Genomic DNA, 24,622 nt, shown 5'->3' with positions numbered 1-24,622 from the left:
TAAAATAAACAACAGTGCTCATGTTCATTATCAAGATGGATGATGTCAGCCAGTGCAGTGCTGAGACTCATTGCTGCGTCTGTGGCACACAGGGAAAAGCTACATCAACATCAAGCTTTAGCTGCACAGACAACAGTCACTGTTTCACCTTTCATTGTTTTGGGCTTTTTATTCTTTTATTTGTTGGCATTAAGAAAAATATACCATGTCATCAGACTTAAACCTCACTGCACTGTATTTATACCTCCCGTTATGTTTTCATCCCTGTCCGTTATTTTTCACTTGCTTAAACATTGCGAGGTAGAGAGCATTTTTCAACATTTCTCAGAGAATAATTCATGAATCTTGAAAAATCTTACTGTGGACATTATGAGTGTGTGGAATTTGGTGCAGATCCAATGTACGCATTATACTGACTGCCTGTTTGTATGGGCTTTCAATTCTAACTCTGCAGAAATAACTAGAGCTATAAAATGAATGTTTTCCAATTTAGAGATCAATCTATAATATGTGTTTCTTAAATGTAGAGATAATCAAAAACTAAGTGGCGTACATTTGAAAAACCTACACTGCTTCAGTAAACACTTTCCATCACTCTCTCCTGCAGCTAAGAATAGCTAGTCAGCTCTGCCTTTGGCTCCACAAGGTCTTATTACCCCATTTAACAATAACACGTTTAAAACTTTGTCATGAGAGCCAGAGGTTAGGTATGGCGAGACCTGCGTGTGGGAATTTACGTTCCTCTTGAGTCAGTAAAACACATTTCTAGGAGGGTTTATGAACATTGCAATAAATACAAAAGAAAATCTTAAATAAAAAATTACACAAGATGAACACATCCTCGAGGCGACTGTGTGAAATGAGGCAGAAAGTGGCTGCAAACTTTATTTATGGATGGTGAAGCTATTAGGTGCTCGTGGGCATTTCCGCTCCCGGAAAGCTTTAATTTTTCATGCTGATTGTGTTCTGCAATTTAATTGACTGCTGTGTTGTGTTGCGTTTGAGGCTGGCTGCTTGTTTTGGAGGTCTGGCCGGTGCTAATGCACTGTTTTATAATGCTGGGGAGGAGACAGATGGACAGGTGAGGCGGGGGAAGCCTCGTGTCCTCTCACTCTCCTCTACAAAGTAGGTAGCAGATGTCTGCGATTTCCTCAGGGACAGAGATAAATGATGTTTCCCCACGTTTTTTTCTCTGCCTTCTTCTTCCTTGATCTCTCTGTGTCCCCCGTTTTGCTTCCATTTTCATGATCTTTTATTCTCTCTTTCTGATCTGACAAGTTTGCTCCCTCAACCTTTAAACATTGCTCACTCTTTCTTGCCTTCTTTTGATCTCTCCCACTCCTTTAATTTCCTCTCACATATCCTCCTCTTTCTTTCCTTCTCAGGCAAACAAGCTACGGACAAAAACCCTGAAGAACACATTGAACCCGGTGTGGAGTGAGACGCTGGTGTACCATGGCATCACTGCGGCTGACATGACCACAAAAACCCTCAGGTAGGTGCTCGGCTTTGAATTTCACTGTGGCCAGCAATTAGCAGTATTCCCCAGACAGCCGGGTGACCACTTTATTATGCCGAGGAGGAAGATTTGTGCTTCCAATCCCCCAATGCACTACCAGCCGCCGTCTCTGCTTCCCAGTTGGCTTGTCCAGGTGATTCATTATTGCATCCAGGCGACACCAGCCAACTGTTCCACTTGCTGTTGCTGCGGTAACTGCTCAGGTGTTGGCTCAGGAGTCTCCGCCCTCCTCCTCCTCCTCCTCCTCCTCCCCCAAGTCCTCTGCATATGGAGTGATTGAGGTCAGGCGTCACTATCTTGGCCCAAAAAGTCTGACGCACTCGTGCCGTTCTGCATGTGTAAGGTGAATCGGAGATGGAGTTTCGCGGGTGTTTTGTTTGTGAACATGTGCGCTGCGTACGATCAGTGTCAGCTCGCACTGCGGATTCATAATGGGGTTGGATGGCATTATTTATCCTGAGGACACAAGAGCACAAAAGCACACCGACGGATGCACGTGCACACACACATGCATGCACACAGCCACACAAAGACACAAACACACACACACACAGCTCTCGTCTGCACTGCCCACAAATGCAGCCAGTCAGGTGTGTGCTTATCCTCTTGTGTGTATGTCAAGGGCAATCATTGGCAGGAAAGAACATGTATTGCCCCTCCTCTGTCTGTACGTAGAGAACACACACTGACACACACACACACACACACACACACACACACACACACACACACACACACACACACACACACACGCACACACGCACTACGCACGCACGCAGGCACGCGCACGCACACACACACACACGTAAATGCAAATACACGTCCTTTAGCTTTTACAAACGCGCACATTCACCTACTCGCACACACAAACTCAAACCAGAAGCAGCTTGAGACGAGACCCCTCAAACTAAAGGAAACCCACCTGACCTCTGTTCAAGGACATAGCCCACAGACACAAACCAACAGTGGGGCTGTGGGTAGTCAAAATGAAGAGGACTAGTAGAAGGAGGAATATGACCATTGTCAAGCATGATATGAAGAGAGAGGGAGAGACGGAGTGGGAGAGAGGCGGCTGCCAAGATCAACCAAGAGAGCAGGAGCAAAAGCATGAATGATGCCAAGTGACAGTTAAGGGGATGAGGAAGAAGAAACCAGGGAGGCCAAGACTGAGGAAGATGACAGCATAGAAACATGGAGAGAATCCATGACTCAATTGACAGAGAGAGAAAGAGAGAGGGAGAGAATATGAAATGGAGAGACTGCTCGCAGAGAGGGATAAAGTAATGAATGGAGAAATTCACTTAGCTGAGAGAAAGAAGGAGAAGAACGATAGGGAGGAGTTTAATCAAAGGGGAGCCAAGAAAACGAAAGAATGAGGACAGTAAGAAAAATGTGAGACAGCAATTGAGCAGGAGTGAATGAAACGCTCTCTGACAGCGACGCGCTCGAAACCTGTTCAGGCGCCGACAAGAATCCTCAGCCAATAGACAGACTTTGTTCTCATTACTCCACAGACAGCGGCAAGCAGAGACACAGAGAGGGATCCCTGGAGAGATGTTTACTCACTGGGTTGTGCCCTGCTGTATCCTGCTCTGCCGGTCGCAGCAGGGTGCAGGGGAGGAGATGCTGTAGTGATGTGCGCTGCTGAGGACTCAGACGCACATCTGTCTCGACTCAGCCTCTCTGTAGACCTGCCTGAAGGCCTGGATGGTACAAAGTCTATAGTTAAACTGGGCCAAACTCAATTCCGACCATAAGGAGTTTTCATTCGCATAAGGGGTTTCTCTCCGTTCTGCACATCAGCCCAACATCAGACATGATGATAAAAGCTGGAACGCGGCCAAACACTCTTTGAGTCATTAAAAATTTCTTTTGGTGTCAAGTCCACTCTGCTGCACGGCTCTTTGTACGGGAGGACAAATGCAAATGGAGTTGTGTGGTGTGCGAAGAGGAGGGAGAAGACCGGTTTTGTGTATTTATTTATATATTTTACCATTCATTCACATATTTGCGGTTACGATGATTATATAAAGCCATTATGCTGAGGCAAAATGCACTTAAGTAGAAAAGGAATAGCTAAATGGAGGTTGGTGATGAAATGGCTTCAAGAAAAAAAAAAAAAGTTGTAATGGCATTCATTTTTTAGACTCAACTCTATCCCTCTGTGTGCAGAGTGTATCTCTAAGGGACACTGGAGGTCCAGTCTGTTATTAAGAATGAAGCAACTAAGTAAACTCATAACTAATTTCCTCAATCCAGACGTCACGCTTGGCCTCACACTGGTTAATCCCTTGATTGGAGCAGGAAGGCTGCCCGAGGTGCTCAGGTGTTGAAGTAAACAAAAGCCAAAGTGACTTGGGATTCCACTGTCGCCTCATAGCAAGAAGGTTCTCGGTTCGAATCCTGGCTCGTCAGCCGGAGTCTTTTCGTGCAACGACATGCAGATTTGAGTTAGTTTGAAGACTCTAAATTGTCCGTAGTTGTGAATGAGTATTTTTCTTTGTTTCTTGCAACATCCTCCCTACTAGGTATTTGCTTGATAAGCAGATGTTTGGCTACAATAACGTAGACACTCACGATCGCTTGCTGATTGGGTCGACTCTGTCATGACGTAGCCCAATTCGTCTTGCTCCTATCACATGACCCCCTTCCGGGAAAAAAACAACCAGCATTATCCTTGGCTACCAGTGTAGATGCAACATGATTATTCAGATACAAGTATTGCTGACCCGGTTGTCTTAGCTTACAGCCGTTATACAATTCAATTCTGCATTTCACAATGACACAACTGTTTACATGTGTTGTAATCCGAGCAATCTGCGCCAAGTACGGTTGTGGATCTGTTCAATTGAGCATGGATCAACCCTCTGTAACTTGGCCCTTTGATATGGTGGTGACCTGTCCAGGGTGCCCCCCCACACACACACACACACACGCACACACTTTTTAAAAGAAACGCATTAAAGATAATGGGATGGATAATGATTTGGAATACCCTGCAAAAAAAGTTATTCATTCTTGTTAGATCTAAAAATCCTAATTGTCTGGAAACTCTCCAGAGCGTGTTAGTCTTCTTTGAAGTCTGAACGAGACACACAAGTTCCTCTGAAGATTGTTTTATTGCAGCGAGGCTGACACCATTCTGAGATAAGGCCCAGATGTATCTATCAGTTGCTGCAGTCTGCCTCTGCCTTTAGGCAAATTTCAAATTAGAAAGCAGTGACAGTGATAATGTGGCGCCCCGATCCTTCCACACATTTTAACGACACAACTCTTTTATGTGTATTTTATTGCGCACAAAAAAATGTAGGTGAACTGTAGATTGCAGCATATCTAGTATGCAAATCTCATATTTAAAACTCCTTGCGGCTTTTAATGATTATCTGGCTGCCGGTTAATAGAGGAGAGATAGAGCATGTGGAGGTGTTATGATGGGAGGTGGGTGTCAAGACATCCAGAACGTGTATCTGAGTGTGTGTGTGTGTGTGTGTTATAGGACTACCCACATGATGTTAGGTGTCAGGTCTGCCCTCTCTCTCTCTCCTACATATTTCTTCCCCCCATCCCTCCATCCTTCTGTCGGGCCTCCTAATAGACTTGCACCATTCTCGGCTGTGGGAAGATAGGGACAAATCTAGGATTTGATTTGGTATTGGATGGAGGGCGAGGCTGAGATTGGCTGGTGGACACCTCAGGTGATATGTCCAGTCTGGTTCTGATATGATCAGGAAGAAAAAACATTTTGATTAAGTATTACGTGCTGAGGTGAGAGTGATAGTTTTAGTTGGGTTGCTTTATTCTCAGCGATGCATAGCCGCATGGCCAGGGGGCAATGTCAGTCGGTCATTTGAAACAAAAATACCTCAACAGTGGATTGCCATGGGATTTTCTTCAGACATTCATCATCCCCAAAGAATGAATCTTCAGGACTTTAGCGATGGCCTCACTTTTCCTCTATGAGGTGAACTTTTGTTCAACACAAAACTAATGGTATTCCCATCAGCCTCTATTATAGTCTCCATGGTTTCTGCTTATCAGGAAAGTAAATGATCACAGTGAACCCTATACCTGTGTAAAATCACCATGAGCATGTTAGCATACTGACGCTGTGTCTAAGTACAGCCCAGTGACTGGATACAAAGATGGACAATATGGCTCCAGTTACTTCAAATGTACAAAGGTGAAGCCGAAATAACCTGCATACAAGTGCTGCCATCTTGCTTTAGTTCCGTCATTTGGAGCCAGAGTCTGTGTAGTTACACTTACCTGACCAATCATGGCTCATGAATCTGTTGTGTGACTGATGCCCCATCTGCTAACATGGAGGAGACAGGATTTATGACCTACTCTGCAGCCAGGCACCAGGTGGTGACTAAGATGTCTTGGCTTCACTTTTGGGAGCTGTAATGTTGTGCATATTTATGGCACAGCCTTACAGAGCAGCGAATCACAAATTAGTTTAATTAGTATTCAACAGAAGGCTGTTTTGGTTTTCTGAAAATATGATCCGATATTTAAATTAGATATGGAAATAAAACATATAAATCTGGGATTTCCTCCCAGGAAATCAACAAAGGGTCTGATTTTTTTTTAAAGCCATGCAATTTATCCGCATGATAAAAATCTTAAACATTTTATCTGGCACATAATGTACTGTATCGGTTCAATTCATATTTGGGAGCATGAAGTGATGCCCAAATATAGGAAACAGAAAATTAAGCCTTTAATCACACAAATCTGTAGCAATGCGGCTGGTGGGAACTCATTAAGTATGGATATAAAGATTGAAATGAAAGTGCAGCCTATTTTTTATTCTATTGATACTTTATAAAACAGCAAAGGTCATCCTGGTTGACACTCTACTTGTCCACCAATAAAGAGAAACCTTCACAAGTACAGACACCATGCAGACATGCCAAAACACCCTGCTAATCCAATATAACTCATGACGCTGCAGCGACACCACCTTAAAATTTAGCACCTCCGGTTGAACAGATTCCACGAGCATCTGTTTGGTTTTTCAGAGGGATCGTGGGAGAGGGTGCGAGGAAACAGATCCAGCATTTGCAGAGAACGAGCCAAAACTTTGGGGCGGAACTGGTGTCACATTCTGCTGCAACCTTCGTCTCAGCGCAGACACCTTGCATGTATGACAGAGCGAAGGCACATAAAGCAACTGACAGCCGTGGTCTTGACTCAGAGTTATTCTGAAGCCCGTGCCAGAGATACTCATCAGTTATGACTAAAAGGCTGGAACCAGCATGTCAAATGTCTAAATGTCAGAGGGACCAGAAGAGAACAGGAAGAGGGGGAAGGTGTGTGTGTGTGTGTGTGTGTGTGTGTGTGTGTGTGTGTGTGTGTGTGTGTGTGTGTGTGTGTGTGTGTGTGTGTGTGTGTGTGTGTGTGTGTGTGTGTGTGTGTGTGTGTGTGTGTGTGTGTGTGTGTGTGTGTGTGTGTGTGTGAAGACAGAAAGAGGGATAGGGCTGAGAACAGTGCGCGATACGAGAGGAGAAGAAATCAGAAGCAGCAACAGTCCTTCAGGGAGTATTTGAGCACAGAGGGAATATTGTAGCGGGTGATTGGCTGTGAAGACTCTACTGTAAATGATTGATTCGCCCTCCATCAAACAACAGCATCAATCGGAACGAACGTACTGCAGGAACATAAAAGACGATACTGATTCAGTCGGGGCTTTAAGTTTACCGTGCAACTAAAGACAGATAGGAAACAGAACCTAGACAATTATAGGACTCGTCTTATAATTTATTTATGAATCAAAGGTTCATTACTGGAGTGAAATACAAAGCTGTGGATCCTGTAAATTGTTTTCACTATCTTTAGAAGAGTGGAGAAAAAGTCGTATCCACTTTTTCCCAGCGAGTGATTCATGGATCTTGATGAAAGAAATCAGGCATATTTAAGGGACAGATATCTTTGAATGTGATTAATTTTGTGCAACTTGATTGAATTCAAGGGGACTAGCAGAGGTATGTGATCAACTGAGTCTTATTCTAGTTTTATCAATACAAATAGTGCAGCTTTAGGGCTGGGAATGTCGATTGGGCAGGTGGTCCAGAAACATCTCAACTGTCGAAATGGTTTGTCGTCACATTTTGTACAGATTAGATGATGAATTATAATAATTTAGGTGATGCTCTGACTTTCCCCTATGACCCAGCAGCAAAGAAACTTTTACTATCTATATTGTTTGATTTTGCCTCACAAATCCAGAGAAGCAGACATGCTCACATTTAGAGACATCACTTTCTACATTGATGCGGGCCACCCTCATCTGTCAGAGGCGTGACTAACAACCTTGATCAACACAAATTAGATAATTATATTTTGTTGTTGAACTGAGCCTCTGCAGAAAACGTAGAGGATAAATAACTCGGACAGATTACGCTGTATGATTAAGAACCACAGTATTCAAGTAACACACTGAAAAGGTGTAAAATGACTGATTTCTTCTACCTGCATCGAACATGAAATCAGTTTGTGCTTCCAGCTCAGGGAAACACAGAAGGTAAACTGATTACCGGCCTCAGACAATCTCTTTCCTCTTACATGGTTCAATTACAACAAATTAGCATCTGATGGAGTAACGGCCAAGAACAAAGTGATTGAAATCCTCTGGAAACCCTCAGCAATCGTACAAATTCTCATCATTCACATGGGCGGCTGCTCGTGAAGCGACTGGGAGCTCATCTCGTGTTGCAGATGGAGGAGCTGATTGATTGTTCAGATGCACTTTGGATGCACAGTATTTGGCAGAGGCCCCCACACGGCAGTGTCAGGGTTCATCTCTGAGTATTAACTGACTCACCTGCTTCTCCTCTGCTTTCCCTGTGTGTGTGTGTGTGTGTGTGTGTGTGTGTGTGTGTGTGTGTGTGTGTGTGTGTGTGTGTGTGTGTGTGTGTGTGTGTGTGTGTGTGTGTGTGTGTGTGTGTGTGTGTGTGTGTGTGTGTGTGTGTGTGTGTGTGTGTGTGTGTGTGTGTGTGTGTGTGTGTGTGAAGGTTGTGTGTATGTGACATGGACAGGCTCGGCCGAAATGAATTCATCGGAGAGGTGAGGGTGGCCCTGAAGAAACTGAGAGAGGGCGAGAGCAAACGCTACAATATGGGCTTGGAGAGAATTGCACAGGTATGTGCATCACACACCTGTGTGTGTGTATGTGTGTGTGCGTGTGTGTGTGTTCACAAACATACCAAATGGTTTTTTGTGGACATATATATCAAGATGTGTCCTATCTCCATTGTGAATGTTTGCCTTGGGGCTATCAGGCATCAATTTCAAATACTGTATTATATTGCATAATGGATATTTACCTGGTTGCTCTGCAGGCTATAACTACACTCTGCCTCCCTCTCTCCCTCCCTCTCTCCCTCCCTCTCTCCCTCTCTCCATCTCTCCCTCTCTCCCTCCCTCTCTTCCTCTCTCCCTCCCTCCCTCCCTCTCTCCATCTCTCCCTCCCTCTCTCCCTCTCTCCCTCTCTCCCTCCCTCCCTCTCTCCCTCCCTCTCTCCCTCCCTCTCTCCATCTCTCCTCCCTCTCTCCCTCTCTCCCTCCCTCTTTCCCTCCCTCCCTCATCAGAATAAAGAAGCTAACAATCAAATGGTGGAGCAGGGAGCGCTCGTGGCGGAGGAGGAGGTAATACTTTCATCAGCTTTTTGTCTTGCTGTAATTTCCTATTACTCTCCTGTATATCTAATACATTTTCTTGTATATTCAGCAATTCTAATCCCTCCTCTATTTCCACTATCACGAAGGGAGGAGAAAAAAAGCGTTTTAATTAGAGGTTTGAATCAGTATCTACGTGTCAGCGACATTAACCTAAATGGACTCGTGTGGAGGGAAAACACTCACATGGACACAGTGGAGCCACAATTTGTAAACCACACCAGTGCTGCTACAGACCAGTGTTTTCCTCCTCCGGTGGATTTTATCTAATTTCTTTTCATGATTCTAGGGACCGGTGATGTCTGATTAGACTCAGTTTATGGTTCAACATTGAAATTAAAGGGACAAGGGAGCAGTGTCATTTCGCCAGACCCAGATAAGGCCTTTTAATTACAAGCTTTAATTTGAATCCTCCTGTTGCCTGTGAGAACACACACACAATATCCAAGGTAATGGAAATCACAGCTAATTTATCTGCAGTCAGTATTTTCTGTTTTTCATCTTTTGTCTCTTATTTTTGTTTGTTTGAGTGAAAAGTTGACCCTGCTGCAGGATTGCCCACAGCTTAAATTCACCGAGGAGGTAAATGTCAGGGTAGAAACAGGTGCTGTGTCTGACACTGTTGGGTTTTTTTTTTTTGTCCTTAGCGCGGCCGCATCCTGGTGTCACTGTGCTATAACACAGAGAAGAGCTGTCTGCTGGTTGGTATCATACGCTGTGCCCATCTGGCCGCCATGGACTCCAACGGCTACTCTGACCCCTTCGTCAAAATGTAAGTCACGACAGATATTCATGGGCAAACCTGGTATTCTACAAATTATGCTCATATGCAATTATTCTGTATTGTAATTCTGTGCTGATTGCCAGTGACAGAGCTGGAAGTGGTGTGCTCTTTTCAAATGCGAATATAGGTTCGCCAGTGTGATGTCGTTACTTATATAGTTGATCATAAGAAAAACACTGCGCTTATGATTCTCATGATTATCTGACTGAACCATTATAGAATCGGAGGTTTACATTTTGAAACAAGATGAGCAGCAGTATCAGCATCAGTCTCTGGTGTTGAGGTTTAGGATTTTTGCCGACCAATCCATCCACATCTTCCTAATGCAAGACTCTGTCTCTATATATCAACATCAGATGATTTCCTTATTTCCTCTTGTCATGATAACTACTGGGTGGGATGATGGTGCAGTTGTCAGACTTCCTTCTATAGTCCAAAGACAAACAGATTGGTGTTGGGTTAGTTAGACTCTAAATGTGTGAATGTGAATGGTTATTTTTCTCTGTGTGTTGGCCCTGCGATATGCTGGTGACCTGTTCAGGGTTTACCTCACCCATCGTCAGCTAGGATTGGCTCCAGCTCCCAAAGTGACCCTCAAAGAATAAGCAGTACAGATAATTTGATGGATGGATGGATGGATAATAGCTGCAGCTACTAGAGGCTTATACTTTCTGATTTTTTGTGTATTTGCTGAAACAGCTTATTAAACTGTGAATAGATAACTTATAGGTCTCAGAGAATTTGTCTTATATCTTCAATACAAGCAAAACTACGACCCTCCAACATTTAACCACCAGGGATAAAACCCAGACAGACAGTTAACCTTACTGACCTCACGGAAACTATGGCACTTCAGTCAAGCTTTACAGACACTGCCAATTCAATTTCACTCTTAGACAGCAAAATGTTTTTCCAGAGATATGATAATCAACTCATAACACAAATTTGCCTCAAGGAGCTTAATAATCTGTGCAGCATTACAGCAGCCTCTGTGCTCAGACCCTCAAATCAGACAAGGGAAAAATGGAAGAAACTTCCGGGAGAGCTACAGAGGATGGTTACCTCTTCCATGACGTACAGTAGTGTAATAGATTTGTTTGTACTAAACAGAACGACAAAGTAGATTCACGATAAGGATGACAACATTATAGACCGTAAACAATACTGAAGAATATGATCTGGAAAGACACCAATCACCGTTCAGGGGCCGCAAACTGATAGAACCTGAGCCACACTACATCTTCTTCACCAAAGAGCCCAGAAAGATGACACGCTACACAAACATACAGGTGGCACAACAAGGACATTATTCAGATGTCTCGGAGAAAGAAACAAATACACAGGAGGAAACAGAGTGACGAGGATGATGATCCAGATCTAAAACATCAGTATCGAGGAACCAACAGCTAGGAGAAGGAGGGGGGTGCCAGGACGGCCGATAGTCTAGCACAAAGAGCCTGAGTGAAAAAAGAGAAAAGACAGAACAGGGGGAGAGTTACTGTTACTTGTTCGAACTGGTGTCTGTGACCAGCATTTTGTTTTCATCATAAAAAATGATTTTTTTTTTTATTTAATTTTTATAGACTCTATAGCCTGTAATTTGTTAATTTGACAAGGAGCATCAATAGTGTAACAGTAGAAATTAAAGACTGCCTATAATTTGGCTAAGAGGTGAAATATAAAGAGAGAAATGCAGAGGGCTAGGAACAGAGCCCTGGGGTAATCCACATTCTCATTGTTGATGGAGTATTACTGTAGTAAACACATTGGGGTTCTTTCAGATAGATAAGACTGGTCTAGAGCTGTATATAGATCTCTGGAGACTGAGTAAGAGAAGTAGAGAGGTGGAATCTGACTCCACAATTTTTCAGAGGATATGTTACTACTTAAGGGAATGTAGTTTCAGTGGAGTGACAGGCCCTAAAAGTAGATTGAAAAGGTTCAAAAAGATAATTGTTTGCTGAAAGTAGCTTAGACACGACTCTTTGTAATAAAATAATTAAAAGACCAAGGCAATACATACAAGATCTGTCTGGAAAATATCATATTTCTAGGGTGTTTCTAGGGCTGTTTCACCACCACCCATAATTAGATTGAATTTTTTCCAACAGTTTCACACATACTCTACCCTCTAATAAACCGACAGGCTTGAGGGGGCGTAGCCAGATGTCCTGCTTTAACACCTGCGTGGCACAACACTGACAAACCTACAGTGGGAAACACACACACACAAGCCATATTCCTGGGCCTTATTGCAACGAGCAGATCAACAGCATATCCACATCCTATTTGAGCTGAAGTGAATGGACGTTTCTAATACGCCAGCTACATGTCCTGCCAATAAGAACCTTAGAAATCTAGGTCATGTGATTTCAAATGGTCATGACACCACTAATGACTCTGGAGGAAGGAAGTGGATGTGGACTCTTACATGCAGGTCTTCTCAAAAGTCAAAAACACAGTGTTCAACAACACTATACACCTGAGCGAGCCTGCCTGTAGGGCATAGCTTGTCCTGACAGATAAAACCCACATAGCTCAATCCCTGATCTGCTGCTGCACTTAAATACCAACAGTGCAGAGAGCGAGCGCTCCTACGCAGGACAACCAATCCTCTAACCAACGCCACCTCCGACAGTGGGAGGTGTCGAGGTGGAGGGTGCACCATGCACGCTGATGCAATTGCTTGTAAAGGAAGTTTCAAAGACTCAAAGGTGGTTTTAATTTTCATCAGTGGATCGGTTATACAAAATAGTAAGATTGGAATACAGTGAGATTTAAGGTTTGATGATGATAATGGGTTTGTTTACTTAATGTAGGTTTAAGGTTGTAGCTTCTTTCCTTGTCATTCAGATACATGTGTTTGGCTGTTTTCTTTCTTTCTTTTTACATGTCACCAATCAGCTCGTTTAACACATGGCACTGAATGACACATGGAGGCGTGTATGACAGCTCCTTTGTGATCCCCTTTGCACCCTGCATTTACCCATAACACCCCTCTCCGCCTCGATTTGTAGAGAATTTTATATGTGCTGCCTTGTCATTCATAAATCCAGGCTTACACGAAGCACTGCACTGCTCTTGTAGGTTTGGACAAAATCAAAAGGACGTCTAGATTTGAAGTAGGCACAGTGCAGGGATTTTGAAGGTCTTCTGAATGGCTGTTAAAAGAGATGAGAGAAAGAAAAAAGAGAGACTTCACACAGTGTGAAAAAGAAAAGAAGCTCTTTCTGTATCTCAGACGCGTGACTCTCTCTGGTTTTTTCTCTCCACATTATTGATTTTTCAGAGTGAAGGCTTGTGCTTTATTGGCCTATCACGATGCATAGCATTGTTGAGTATAAATGCAACATATGCAGCCACAGTATCTATAACTCTTTGTCCCTCTTCATCGTGTTTGTTCTGCACATTTCCACTGGCTATGTCTCTTTCATACACGTTCCTTTAGTTTGCACGAGTTGTTAAAGCTGCTGCTCTGATCTGATCCTCGTTTCTGGCATTTTAGTAATTTTTTTCCCCGTTTGCCTGTCTGCCAGAGTTTCCTTTCATTTTCTTCTTTGTGTGTTTGTACCAGCGACTCTCTGTATCCATCACAAAGAGCCTTGCCTGCAGAGGATTTGCAGACCTGATATAATTAATGCTCCTAGTGAAGGTAACTTAAAAAAAAATAACAGGGAGGTGAGTGTAGTGTTGGCATAGGTGAACTACATCTCTGGAGTATACTGAGCAGTTAAAGTAGACGTAGGTTTTAATTTGCTTCACTGTCTGTTTGGTGATGCTCTGTAGCTGTAAGATCAGCAATCCTCTCCTCTTGAGGAATCTCTAATGAAAACTGATGCCAGTCGCTGTGTGTGTGTGTGTGTGTGTGTGTGTGTGTGTGTGTGTGTGTGTGTGTGTGTGTGTGTGTGTGTGTGTGTGTGTGCGCGCGTGTGTGTGTTTCCATACATTTGTCCAGAAGGCTTTTCCAAATGGTCTTTTCTCTCTCAGACTCTCAATCAGCCTTTTGAAGCCTTTCAAGTTACACAAGGTCAGAATTATCTGAGGGCAAATTTGTCTTCCATTAACAAGGACAAATTAACATTTTAAAGATTTTTAAAGATTTTAATTAGTTTACATCCTTCATAAGAGCCCACATTTCTCCCTCTGCACACATTACCTTCAATTTCTATATATATATATTTATATTTATATATATTCTGTCAGGAGAAAGAGGTGCGACGGTTGAAAAAGTGCAAAACATGTCACATATTTCCTGCTGACCGAGCACACTGCCTGTTCAATTTTTGTCTTCTCTCTTTTCCTGTGAACACTTGTGTGAAGTGAAATAATAACCCCTCTCTGCAGCAGGCATATATTTAGCTCTTCTCTTCAGTCGTCACGCATCTTCTCTATCACTGTTTTTTTTACTTTTGCATATCTGTATCGTAACTTCCTTGGCTGTGAGACAGTTTTTTTTCACCGGCTCCCTCGAGCTCATCTCTCCCTGTCACTCTTTTCCTTTTTTCTTTGTTGTTTTTTCCTTATTTACAGGTTTGCTTTTGTTCTTCTGTTTATCTCTCCCTAACATAAACTTGCTCTCAGGATGGTTTTGGAAAAATCACGACCCAACCCGTTAGAAAGTTGTCAAATTGTCAAACTGACTTGGCTCCTATGCAAAGACAAACAAAGAGTGAATATACATCATGCGCTATTCGCAGGCTATGATGGAAAATTAACTTCTGTTGTTGCTTTTCCAGGTTGTGTTTAACCTGTTGTGTTGCAAGATTTTATTTCATGACATTTAGGAAAAAATGCTTATTTGTTAAGTGTTATTAACACCACTGTCTGGACAGATGTGAGCAGTTAGCTTAGCGCATTGGAAAGACTGAACATGACAGGACTTCAGTCATGGTTGAAATAGCTTGTATGACTTTGTCGAAAAATCTACTTTGTTGTTTACATAGTGGCCTGGCTACCTCAGTTCAGGAGAGCACAAAACTCTTAATCTCAGGGTTGTGGGTTTGAGCCCCATGTCGGGTGACGGGGTTTTTAAAATGGACGGAAAAGCACAAAGAGGCAAATCAAAGTCTTTCTCTCTCAACCTTCTCTGCGAGAGGTCCCTTGGTTCAATGAAGGGGCCCCAGAAGTCCTTTGAAACACTCCTGCTTGTATGTACATGAGGACTGATTGCAGGGAACGGTGCACCACCACAGTGGATGGCACTGTGATGTTGGTTGCCACTGTGATGTTGGTTGCCACTCTCTATTAAACCGAAAGAAGAAGAAGACCAATAAACCTTTCAGTGCACATGTGAGTATTTGCACCTTGGTGTTGGTGGCCACCTGTTAATAAACCGAACAAAGAAGAAGAAGATTGCAGTACCTCCACCTGATTAGGAAGGAGAAGATATAGTAGATGGCGGTATTGCACCTTGACGTTGGTTGCCACCCGCCAATAAACTGAACAAAGAAGAGGAAGAAGAAGAGTATTGTATTACAGTGAGACTAAAAATGTATGAGTTTAAATATATCACTTAAACAACAATATGTAACTTCAGCCACTGCGGGTCTGTCAATCTAAACAATACCAAAATAACTAGTTTTGATGATGTCATGAAGCAGTGTGGGATCATGGGAGTTGTTATCTTCACCTCTACTTCTTGTGCCATAATGTTCAAGGGTCGCTTGGCTCTCTTCTGCCTTTGTGCTTTACTGGAAGAGCTTTGGCAGCAGAACGCACCACAAATGAATAACCGTGGTCCGTTACGAGTGACCAATACAAACAGTGGAAGCTGATTGGAAGCTGTTTTTCATTTGTCATTCGTGGTTTGGCCCCGAAGGTTACAGCAGAGACTCACATCAAAGCCACTGATAAAGTGGATATGATGCAAATAAAAGGTGAAACATAATGAAACATCACTGTTACCTTGAATAAAATTGGGGATTCATCTGGGTTTGAACATTGTTTGAAACATTTTAGATAATGTAAGTACACAAGTAAATAAGATATATAACATAGGTCACAATACTTATATATATGTTATATATGTAACATTTTAATGAAGAATTTTTACATAGTATATCTTTAAAAGAAAAGACAAAATATATAAATACATTGAGATCATGAAAAAATAATTGAAAAATCTGAAAGAGGATTAGGATTGTTATAAAAGGCTATTCTAACAAAGTCTATGCAAACACAACATGTTTCATTAATTAACACATGCGGTACATGCTGTTAGGGCTTTTTGAATTCCCAGGACTCTGAGGCCAAACACAGGAAAGGAGGAAGAAATGTTAATGTATTTATTGTACAATTTGCACTGAGTTCGAGCTAGTCGGCAGGCTGACTGAGTCCAGCAGTCTGTTTCCAGAGAGCTAGGCAGGCACAGATTCAAACTGTTCTGTGTCCCAGATCTAAATCCTGAGAGCAGGCAGGCAGGCAGGCGCACCAACAGTTTCAGATCCAAATCCAAACAAAGGCTGGCTTTACGTGGCAGGTATGGCAGAAGGGAGCGAAGATCCTGTAAGACTGTAGGCAAACAATGTATTGGAGATTATAAACAGGCAGAGTGAAAGATTTAAAGTGCAAAATGCAGAGCGCGGTCCTAGTGTTACTTTCACTGTGGGTGATCGAAGGAGTCTAAAGGGATATAACAGCGTTTAAATACTGGGGCCAGCTTGAAGAGTTTATGGGCAAACGGACCTCAGGTGTGAAGGTGAGCTGGCATCATACACAAAGCTGAAAGCCACGGCCAGCCAGACAAACACATGACCAAACAAGGATATTAATCTATCGGCTAATTCCAGTAATCTCTGTCTGTCTGTCTGTGGCTCGCATATCGTGAGAACTGTTCATCATATCGAGTTCACACTTAGCATGTGTGTTGTTAGGGGCCTAGGGGGAAGGGCAAGTTGGACACACAATACTCTCAGTATCAATAGATTTGAAATAATCAGCAACCAGCACTCTGTAGCAGCAGCGGACATCGACATAAGTGACATTTTCGATCACAACAACAGCAAAGTTTGGGGTTCTGCTTACTGAGTCAAGCTTCACGATACAACACGCAGGGTTAGAATGGGCTTATGAGGAAAAGGGGCAAGAAAACAAATCCTAACAATAAATGTCTGCATCACGTTCTTAATGTGAGAATCTTGGAGGGAAGGTTCTGTTATTTAGGTTGCAGTGATTCTTCATGTTTCTGTTTTCAGTTCTGGCAGTGCTTCTATGTCAGTCTTAATGAGTCATCCTTGCTCTTTTTTCGAAAAACAGTTTGTCTCATGAATAGTATATAAACATGATTATTAGAGAACAATATCTGTCAGTGGCTGTCAACCTTATCAGTCAGTGCAAGCACCGAAATGGTAGAGGAATACAGCAGAGAAATATATGGTTAGTTTACTGTACTCTCCAGTGAACAACTTCCTTTTTTAACGAACGGCTCACAAAAAGAGTGAGGGGATAATCCTCTCATATCTCTACGGACCAGCCTTACATATGAATCATTATTCGCATTAAATTTTGTATGGTAATTTAAGCATAGTTTGCATGCTGCTGTGCGAAATATATTATTTTGTTTAAACTATCATTGTTTTGAATGTCGCTGTCAAATGATGTTTTGTTATTCTGGAAATTGGAATTCCCCCGTCTGAGCTTCCTTGGAGCCGTATGTAAAATATGATTTGGCACAGCTCAGACTAAGATGTCCCCCAGGCTTTCACCTCACCCTCTCATGTGCGCTGCTGGTCAAACACAGGCTTTGTTCGGCTGCCACTCTCCGTCTTTCTTTGCTTCCACTTTTCCTTTTTCTGTTCCTGTGAAGACAAGCAGATCATTGTTAAAGCACCAGGTATTTTGGAGGATCAATGCTGATTAGCCTCTGCAGAAAAAAACCTTTTTATAATGACATAAACAAACTGAACCTGTGACTGGTGACAATATGCTGTTTGGCAACATTTCATGACTTGAATAACTGAAACTGGAACAATGCTGTAATCTAGGTTTGAATCGATATTAGTCAGTTTAAAACTTGTAGGTACTTCTTCAAAGATTTTAAAGAAGTGTTTGTTCTTCAGTGCAATTCCGGGAGCGCACTAAAGACTTTCTTATGACATACGTACGTCCTGTTGTCATCACCTATAGGGCTCCGTCTACCAATACTTGACATTGATTGGTTTGTAGATGGGCGTGCACCTGACATCAGCGTGTTGTCAATTTGGGTATTAAATTCACTGTTTTTAATTAAGGGCATACAAAACAGTTGTCTTTCCATTTTCATTTTAGAACTACAAGCAAAACAAATGTCCCCGTTGTTCAAACATTATAACGTCTGAGGCAACGGCTACAAGCGTTCCTACGAGACACTTCTGCTTCTTTCTCTATTGTTTAATGCTTTCTCAACTTCTTCCAGTTGGTCCAAAAAGTCTGACCTATCCAAAGAAACTCAACACTCCGCGAACGAACTGAATCATTGTAGAGTTTGATCCAGAACGAGACCACCACCTTTAGTCGGACCAAATTTTGGTCTGTTGGTCTGAGGCACCTTTCACACCTGTTATTTTGGTTAGGACTAAACTGAAAAGTCTGCACGTCCAGACTTAGCAAGCTAGGACTTGAGGGCGTCTTAATTTTAGAGTTAGTGTCTTCTAGTCAATTACTGATGTGCAAAACTTAATTGTAAATTCCCTAGAAGATTCCTCAAAATAAATCTGTGGTAAGCCAACTTCGATATTATATTTCCCTAAGCCTTGAGTATTTTTCAGCTCATTGTTTTGGTTTTACGACCCACAACTTCCCTGTTAGGTTCAGTCGCCCTCTCATCAAAGTAACCCTCAGCAGCAGCAAACAGCTGTTTCCAGGGGAAAGGCTCTGATATAGGCCTAGTACCTGCCCAGCACAAAAATGCAGCATGCAGCCTTTTCCCCCGGGAGCTGGTGAAGAGCAAAACAAGTGAGTGAATATTGGATTTACATTCGTCTGGTGTCAGAAAGATATGACCCCAACTGCTCTGTGTCCTCTGAATGTGTTAATAAGGAACTGTTCGCTGACAAGCTCACCTCATAGACTCTATATAAAGATGGACACGTCTCTGCTTCCTCTCACTATCCATAAATGGGGCCAAAATATCCCAGATATGAACTCTGCCAAGGAAATTAGTGTAAACAGTTAAACCATAGACAGTTTTTTACTTCACATAAAGAATATATATCTTGTTTTTTTATCTATGTTTATTGTCTTGTGAACCCTCAGATTTATGTTGCCTCCTCTGGCTTTGAGGCTTTTATCTCTGCTGCCTTCTAACATCTATTTTAGCATACAGAAGAAGGCTGTAAATATCCGTATGACTCTTGACTGATCTTGATCCTCTGCTCACTGCATGTTAAAAATTGCTGTTATTTTGTGAGTTTTCACTTTTTTTAGTTGTAAGCAAAAACGCTGCCTTAAATCATCATGTTCTCTTGTAACTACAACACTGTCAGATCCTTTTACGTCACAGAACATGACGTTGATTTTTAGCACTCGCAGCAAACTCCAGTCTCTGTGCCGCCACCTTGCCTTCTATCAATTCCTCCGCATCCTGTTCCTTTTCCACCTCCATCCCTCCATCCTTCACTCGCTCTGATTCCGGCTCTGCAGTGACAGCCCCAAGCCCATCTCATGCATCAGCTGTCAGGCCAGGATTCGTCACTAGCGGGGCGAAAGCTGGACGGGTAAGATATCTCGCTGCCTGAACATCTTGCAATTTATGCTGATGATGACTCCGTTTGCCCTCTGGCGATCCTTCTGTTGCATCGTCGCTGGAGCGTATAGTCCTCCAACATGGAACGTGATTATGATCTTGCTGTAGTCTACTGTCGCTGCCTCTTTTTCTTTCTTTTTTTACTAGTTTCACCTTTGTTCAAAAGACTCTGGGTCACATTTATCTCAACAAAGATCTTGCAAACTTTTACTTTCCATTTGTTTCTGCCACTCAGCAAGAGTTCCTGTCACTGCAGGGCAAAATACTATGAAATCATGGATTAACTTGGATCTCACAAATAATGAATGTCCTGACCCTGTTTTGAAAAGTAAAATGCAGTTCAGGATCTCTACAGCTGATTTCAGACATGCAATGGACTCTGCAGTTCCTATTTTCTCCTCCGGAGGAGGTGCACGGGGGAACGCAAATGTCCAACGCGCGACAGAAGCATAAAATGGAAAAACTAAAAGAAAACAAATATCTCCCGGTAAAAAAGCGGTGACACACAGGTATGAGACACCGTTGAAGATGTCAAGAGAGTTTGTGGTGATCAGAGCTGACGATGGTGTTGGGTTGCTGGGGTTAGGGTTAGGGTTAGGCTTAGATCACGTGATCTAAGCAGCTGAGTTAATATGTCACTTCCTGCCTCTGTCTGCTGCACCTGGCTGCTCCACCTCTCGGCTGAATAATGCGGAGGATTTAATGCTGTTTTGAACCGGTCTGTGCAGAGAACCTCCCACTGTGTTGTGCAAGTGTGAGAGGCAGACTTTAAACTCTGTAGCCAATTCTACGAATTCTACCCATAGTTCATGTCAGGAAAAGGCTTATTTACAAACCTTGGTTTTACAGTTGGCCTGGTGGTATCAAGGTCACAACGATACGCACGCTCAACCAATCAGGAGTCAGTCTCAGCTTTCAATGAAGACGTTTCACCCTGTTTTATAGCATCAAATAACCATTATAACCAAACTAACCAGAAAAATAACACTTCGACACACATCTGTATATTAAGCGCTATTGAGAAAAAACTATTAGAAGTCTACTTTAACTTTTAGTTTTGTCCATGTCCCATTCACTTACATGAAGGAGGGATGGTTTATGACCTATACTGCAGCCAGCCTGCGATGAGACACTTTGGCTTCACCTTTTGGGAGCTGTCATATCGTCCGTCTTTAAATACAGTCAGTACAGCTTGACATTTTGGGAAATACACTTATTCAATTTGTTGCAACATATATGAAAAGATAAAGACAGGATGAATATGAAGCTACAGCTTCCAGCAGTCTTATCTTAGCTGAGGTTAGCATAACAACTTTAAAGTTGGTGAAACAAGTAGCCTCTTTGTCTGCATGTAAAACAAATCCACCTCTGAAGCTCTCTGAGTCAGGATATTTCTTGTATGTTTTGCACTAGAAAATGTGAAGTATAAAGTGAGCTATTCCCCCTATTTTTAGTCCCTGTACTAAATTAGGCTAATTTCATCTGATTGTAGTTACATGTTTAATGCTAGAGTGGTAACAATCTCCTCATTTAATCATTCTAAATTCCAAATTTCCCTCTGGATCAATAAAGTATATTCACCCATCCACCCATCCACTCATCCATCCATCCGTCAATGCATCTATCCATCAATGCATCTATCCGTCAATGCATCTATCCATCTATCTCTCTATCTATTTACATGACTACTTTACGATCTTTCACCAGGAGACTATTAATGTCTACTCTCCAAACTACATCTGATCTGTGAAGAATTCATACAAAACAATTGGTGACTGCTGATCGAACAACACTTTGGCACCAATCTGGGCCTTTTCTGGCAACTTACAAAACTTGTCCCTGATGAAAGTTCTGTGAACTCAGCTTAACTTTAAGCGATGGGTTGTCCTGATGTTCACTTGAAGAGAGCACAAGGTCTTAATTTGTATGTCCTCTTTCTCTTTTTCTCTCTCTTTCTCAGCTTCTTGCAGCCGGATATGGGAAAAAAGTCCAAGAACAAGACTACAGTGAAAAAAAAGACTCTCAACCCTGAATTCAATGAGGTAAACGCGTGTCTTACTCATCAAGTAACCTCATTACACCTGGAAGCTTGTTTAATTTCTGAGCTCCAAATGACTTCCTGTCGTGTAGAGCAGTGCAATTAAGCACACCTTTATAAGAGTACTTCAAATCTAACATCTTGTTGAATGTGTTGCCATTTTTAACTTTAATTTAGGAATTCAGTTTCTTTCAACTCCTGTGTTTATGAATCATTTATATAAATTATTTTAATAACTATGTGCCACCTGCACAGGAGTTTTCGTACGACGTGCCCGTGGACCAGCTGGCGAAGAAAACCCTGGAGATCTCTGTTTGGGACTACGACTTGGGAATGAGCAACGACTTCATAGGTAGGCTGAAAGAAGCTGTGGCGGGGCGGGGAGGAGAGGAAAGCAAAGTAGATGACTGTACAGGAGCACTTGATTGAAAGCGATGCACTTGCAGAAAACATTTTAAAATAAGGCAGAGCGTGGGCGGAGAGAGGAGTAAAAAAAAAAAAATATGCACAGAGATGAGGGGTAATTATGAGGCTCGAGGAAAACGACAGAGCGATCAAAAGGGAGTTTGAGCGAGTGGAAAAGGAAATGGAGAGGCTTTAGAAATAAAAAAAAAGAAAGACGTTTAGACTGGATCCCCATCCTTCGTGGTCTTGGCACATTAGATCCCCGCTGCTTCATCAGAGTGCTAAACAGCTTTGGCATGGCCTGGTGTTCATAGCACAACGATGGGAGCTTAGGGAGTGATGGGGAACTGGTGGGGATGTGTGGTGAGGATGAATTACCCCCCTGTGCACTCAAAGACCTTCAGATCAAAGCGTTTTACTCTACTGTGTGCGCACATGTATGTGAGGTGGTGGGTGGGTGGGTCGGTGGGAGACACACTGCGTTTAGATAAGCCCGGTGAGTTATTAGCTGTGCCTCGAGAAAAGGCCATCAGTCTAACTTACAGCCCCAGATAACAGACATTCCCCTTACCATTATCATTGCAGTTTTAGCTACACCCGCCTGTCAGTTATGTTAATTGAAGCTGGGAGAAAAATGGCACTGAGACAAAGAAGAATGGAGAAAAAACGAGTTCATAAAGAGGCAGAGCGAGCACAAGAGCGAGAGCAAGAACAAGTGGACTAATAGGCTGAGCAGGAGAAATAGATGATGTCAAACGGTAAAACGGGAGATTGCAGAGATACGCGGAGAAAAAAGCAGAGCAATGAGGGAATAAAATGTGAGGGGAAAAGCCACTCATAAAACTCAGGCGATAAATCAGGTGGATGAATCGAGGACGGTGGAATTGATACATGAGAAGAGATGAGACACTTAATCTTCTCCCTGAACCAAGACTGAAGCTCTGCAGGATCAGTATAAGCACCAGTGCCGGTCTCAATAAGCAGATCAGGTATTGGTCGTGTTGTGATTGTTTGTTTGTTGACGTCAGAATTCATTGATTCAGCTAAAAGTGACTTATATTCATATCTTCACATTGAGCGGCTGCCTCAGTTTGTATTGTTGCCGCAAACCCTCGCCCCATGTTACCTCTCGTAATCAGCTCCATGCAGAAACGTTTACAGATTCTTATCCGACTGCATGAAAGTGATAGTGGATTGGTTCTCAGAAGACAGCCTGCATGAGTTCAGATTTGGTTTCTGAAAGATAGAGAAATTAAGTTTTCATTTTAGAGCAGGTCAAAGTCACATCTCAAGCCAAAAGAATCTCTACATGTATACGTCTCGTAAACGCAGGTTTCAATCCTGGTCTCTTGTTCTTGAGGAGAAGTCACAAGTCTTAGTTAGAACGTTGTTATTAATTTACCAGTCCTCCTGCTCCGTCAGTGTGGATGTTAGCAGGATTATACAAAAAACGATTTCCATCAAGTTTAGTGGAGGGGTGGAGGGGCATGAAAGAAGTAAGAACCCATTACATTTTGGTGTGGATTCAGATAAGGGGATAGATACAGGAATCTTTATTACTTTCTCTAACATTGTGAGGCATTTTTCAAAATTGTTCCCATTGAATAATTCATGGGTCTTGATGAAAAACACATTATTAAGGGGACTTATATTTATGAGTTTATGCCATTTGGTGCAGATCCAAATAAAAATCCAGATCCAGTGAATTTCAATGTGGTTTCATCAGGGGACTTTTAGGCCCTGGTGGAAGTATGCACTCTCTTGAGTGTCCTTCTAGTTTTTCTATGTATTTAATTTAATCTATGTAAATAAATAAATTATAAAAAAAAATGATAACAAAAAATATGTGGACCAATCACAACATGTAGAAGACCGGTGCAGGTGCGGACACTGATCCTGCAGAGGATAAGACTGGGTACAGGGAGAAGATTACATTTCTCATCTCTTCTTGTGTATCAATGGCTCGTCCTCAAGTCATCCACTTGATTTATTGCGTTTTCTGAGTGGAGGGATGTGCTCTGCCATTGTATACTAGTTGTTTAATGCATTTGTTTTAAACAGATTTCTCAGACATTCTCTTCAGAGACATTCATGGTATTGCACTCACGTACCGGTGCAGCAGTCGTGAGTGAAAAAGAAGTTTAAGAGAAAAGTTCAAATCCGGTATATTTTCGCACCTACGCACACCTGCCCAAACGCTGCACGAAGCGGCTGCACTTGTTGAACTTTTGTTTTTCGGAAAATTTACAAAACTTGTCACACACAGCCGCCGCCCCCTCCCCTCCAAAGAAATGAAGGAAAAAAGATGGTGCCGACTGAGATGCTGTTCGATGATCTAACAAGAACTTCATCTGAAATACTGATGCCCTCAGTTCCTCATCTTTCTTCATGCCCTCCATTGCATGTCAGGATGGCTGACCGTTCGTTTGTCACTAACAGCCCACAGGCTCAGGGAATGCTCCATCGATCTCTGTTT

The 24,622-nt window shown here is 42.5% G+C and overlaps 1 protein-coding gene across 1 annotated transcript in view; it reads left to right on the top strand.

Moving 5' to 3' along the window:
• Positions 1–24,622, top strand: part of doc2d (double C2-like domains, delta) — a 37,535-nt gene that overhangs the window by 7,318 nt on the left and 5,595 nt on the right. The window contains exons 5-10 of the mRNA XM_035145283.2: positions 1,386–1,495; positions 8,536–8,662; positions 9,112–9,168; positions 9,846–9,970; positions 21,664–21,745; positions 21,997–22,093. Of these exons, the coding sequence (XP_035001174.1) occupies positions 1,386–1,495; positions 8,536–8,662; positions 9,112–9,168; positions 9,846–9,970; positions 21,664–21,745; positions 21,997–22,093 (598 nt within the window). The remainder of the gene's footprint in view (positions 1–1,385; positions 1,496–8,535; positions 8,663–9,111; positions 9,169–9,845; positions 9,971–21,663; positions 21,746–21,996; positions 22,094–24,622) is intronic.

The sequence above is a fragment of the Hippoglossus stenolepis genome, chromosome 2 (genome assembly GCF_022539355.2).
Source record: "Hippoglossus stenolepis isolate QCI-W04-F060 chromosome 2, HSTE1.2, whole genome shotgun sequence".
NCBI lineage: Eukaryota > Metazoa > Chordata > Actinopteri > Pleuronectiformes > Pleuronectidae > Hippoglossus > Hippoglossus stenolepis.
This window is presented reverse-complemented; position numbering and strand designations above follow the sequence as displayed.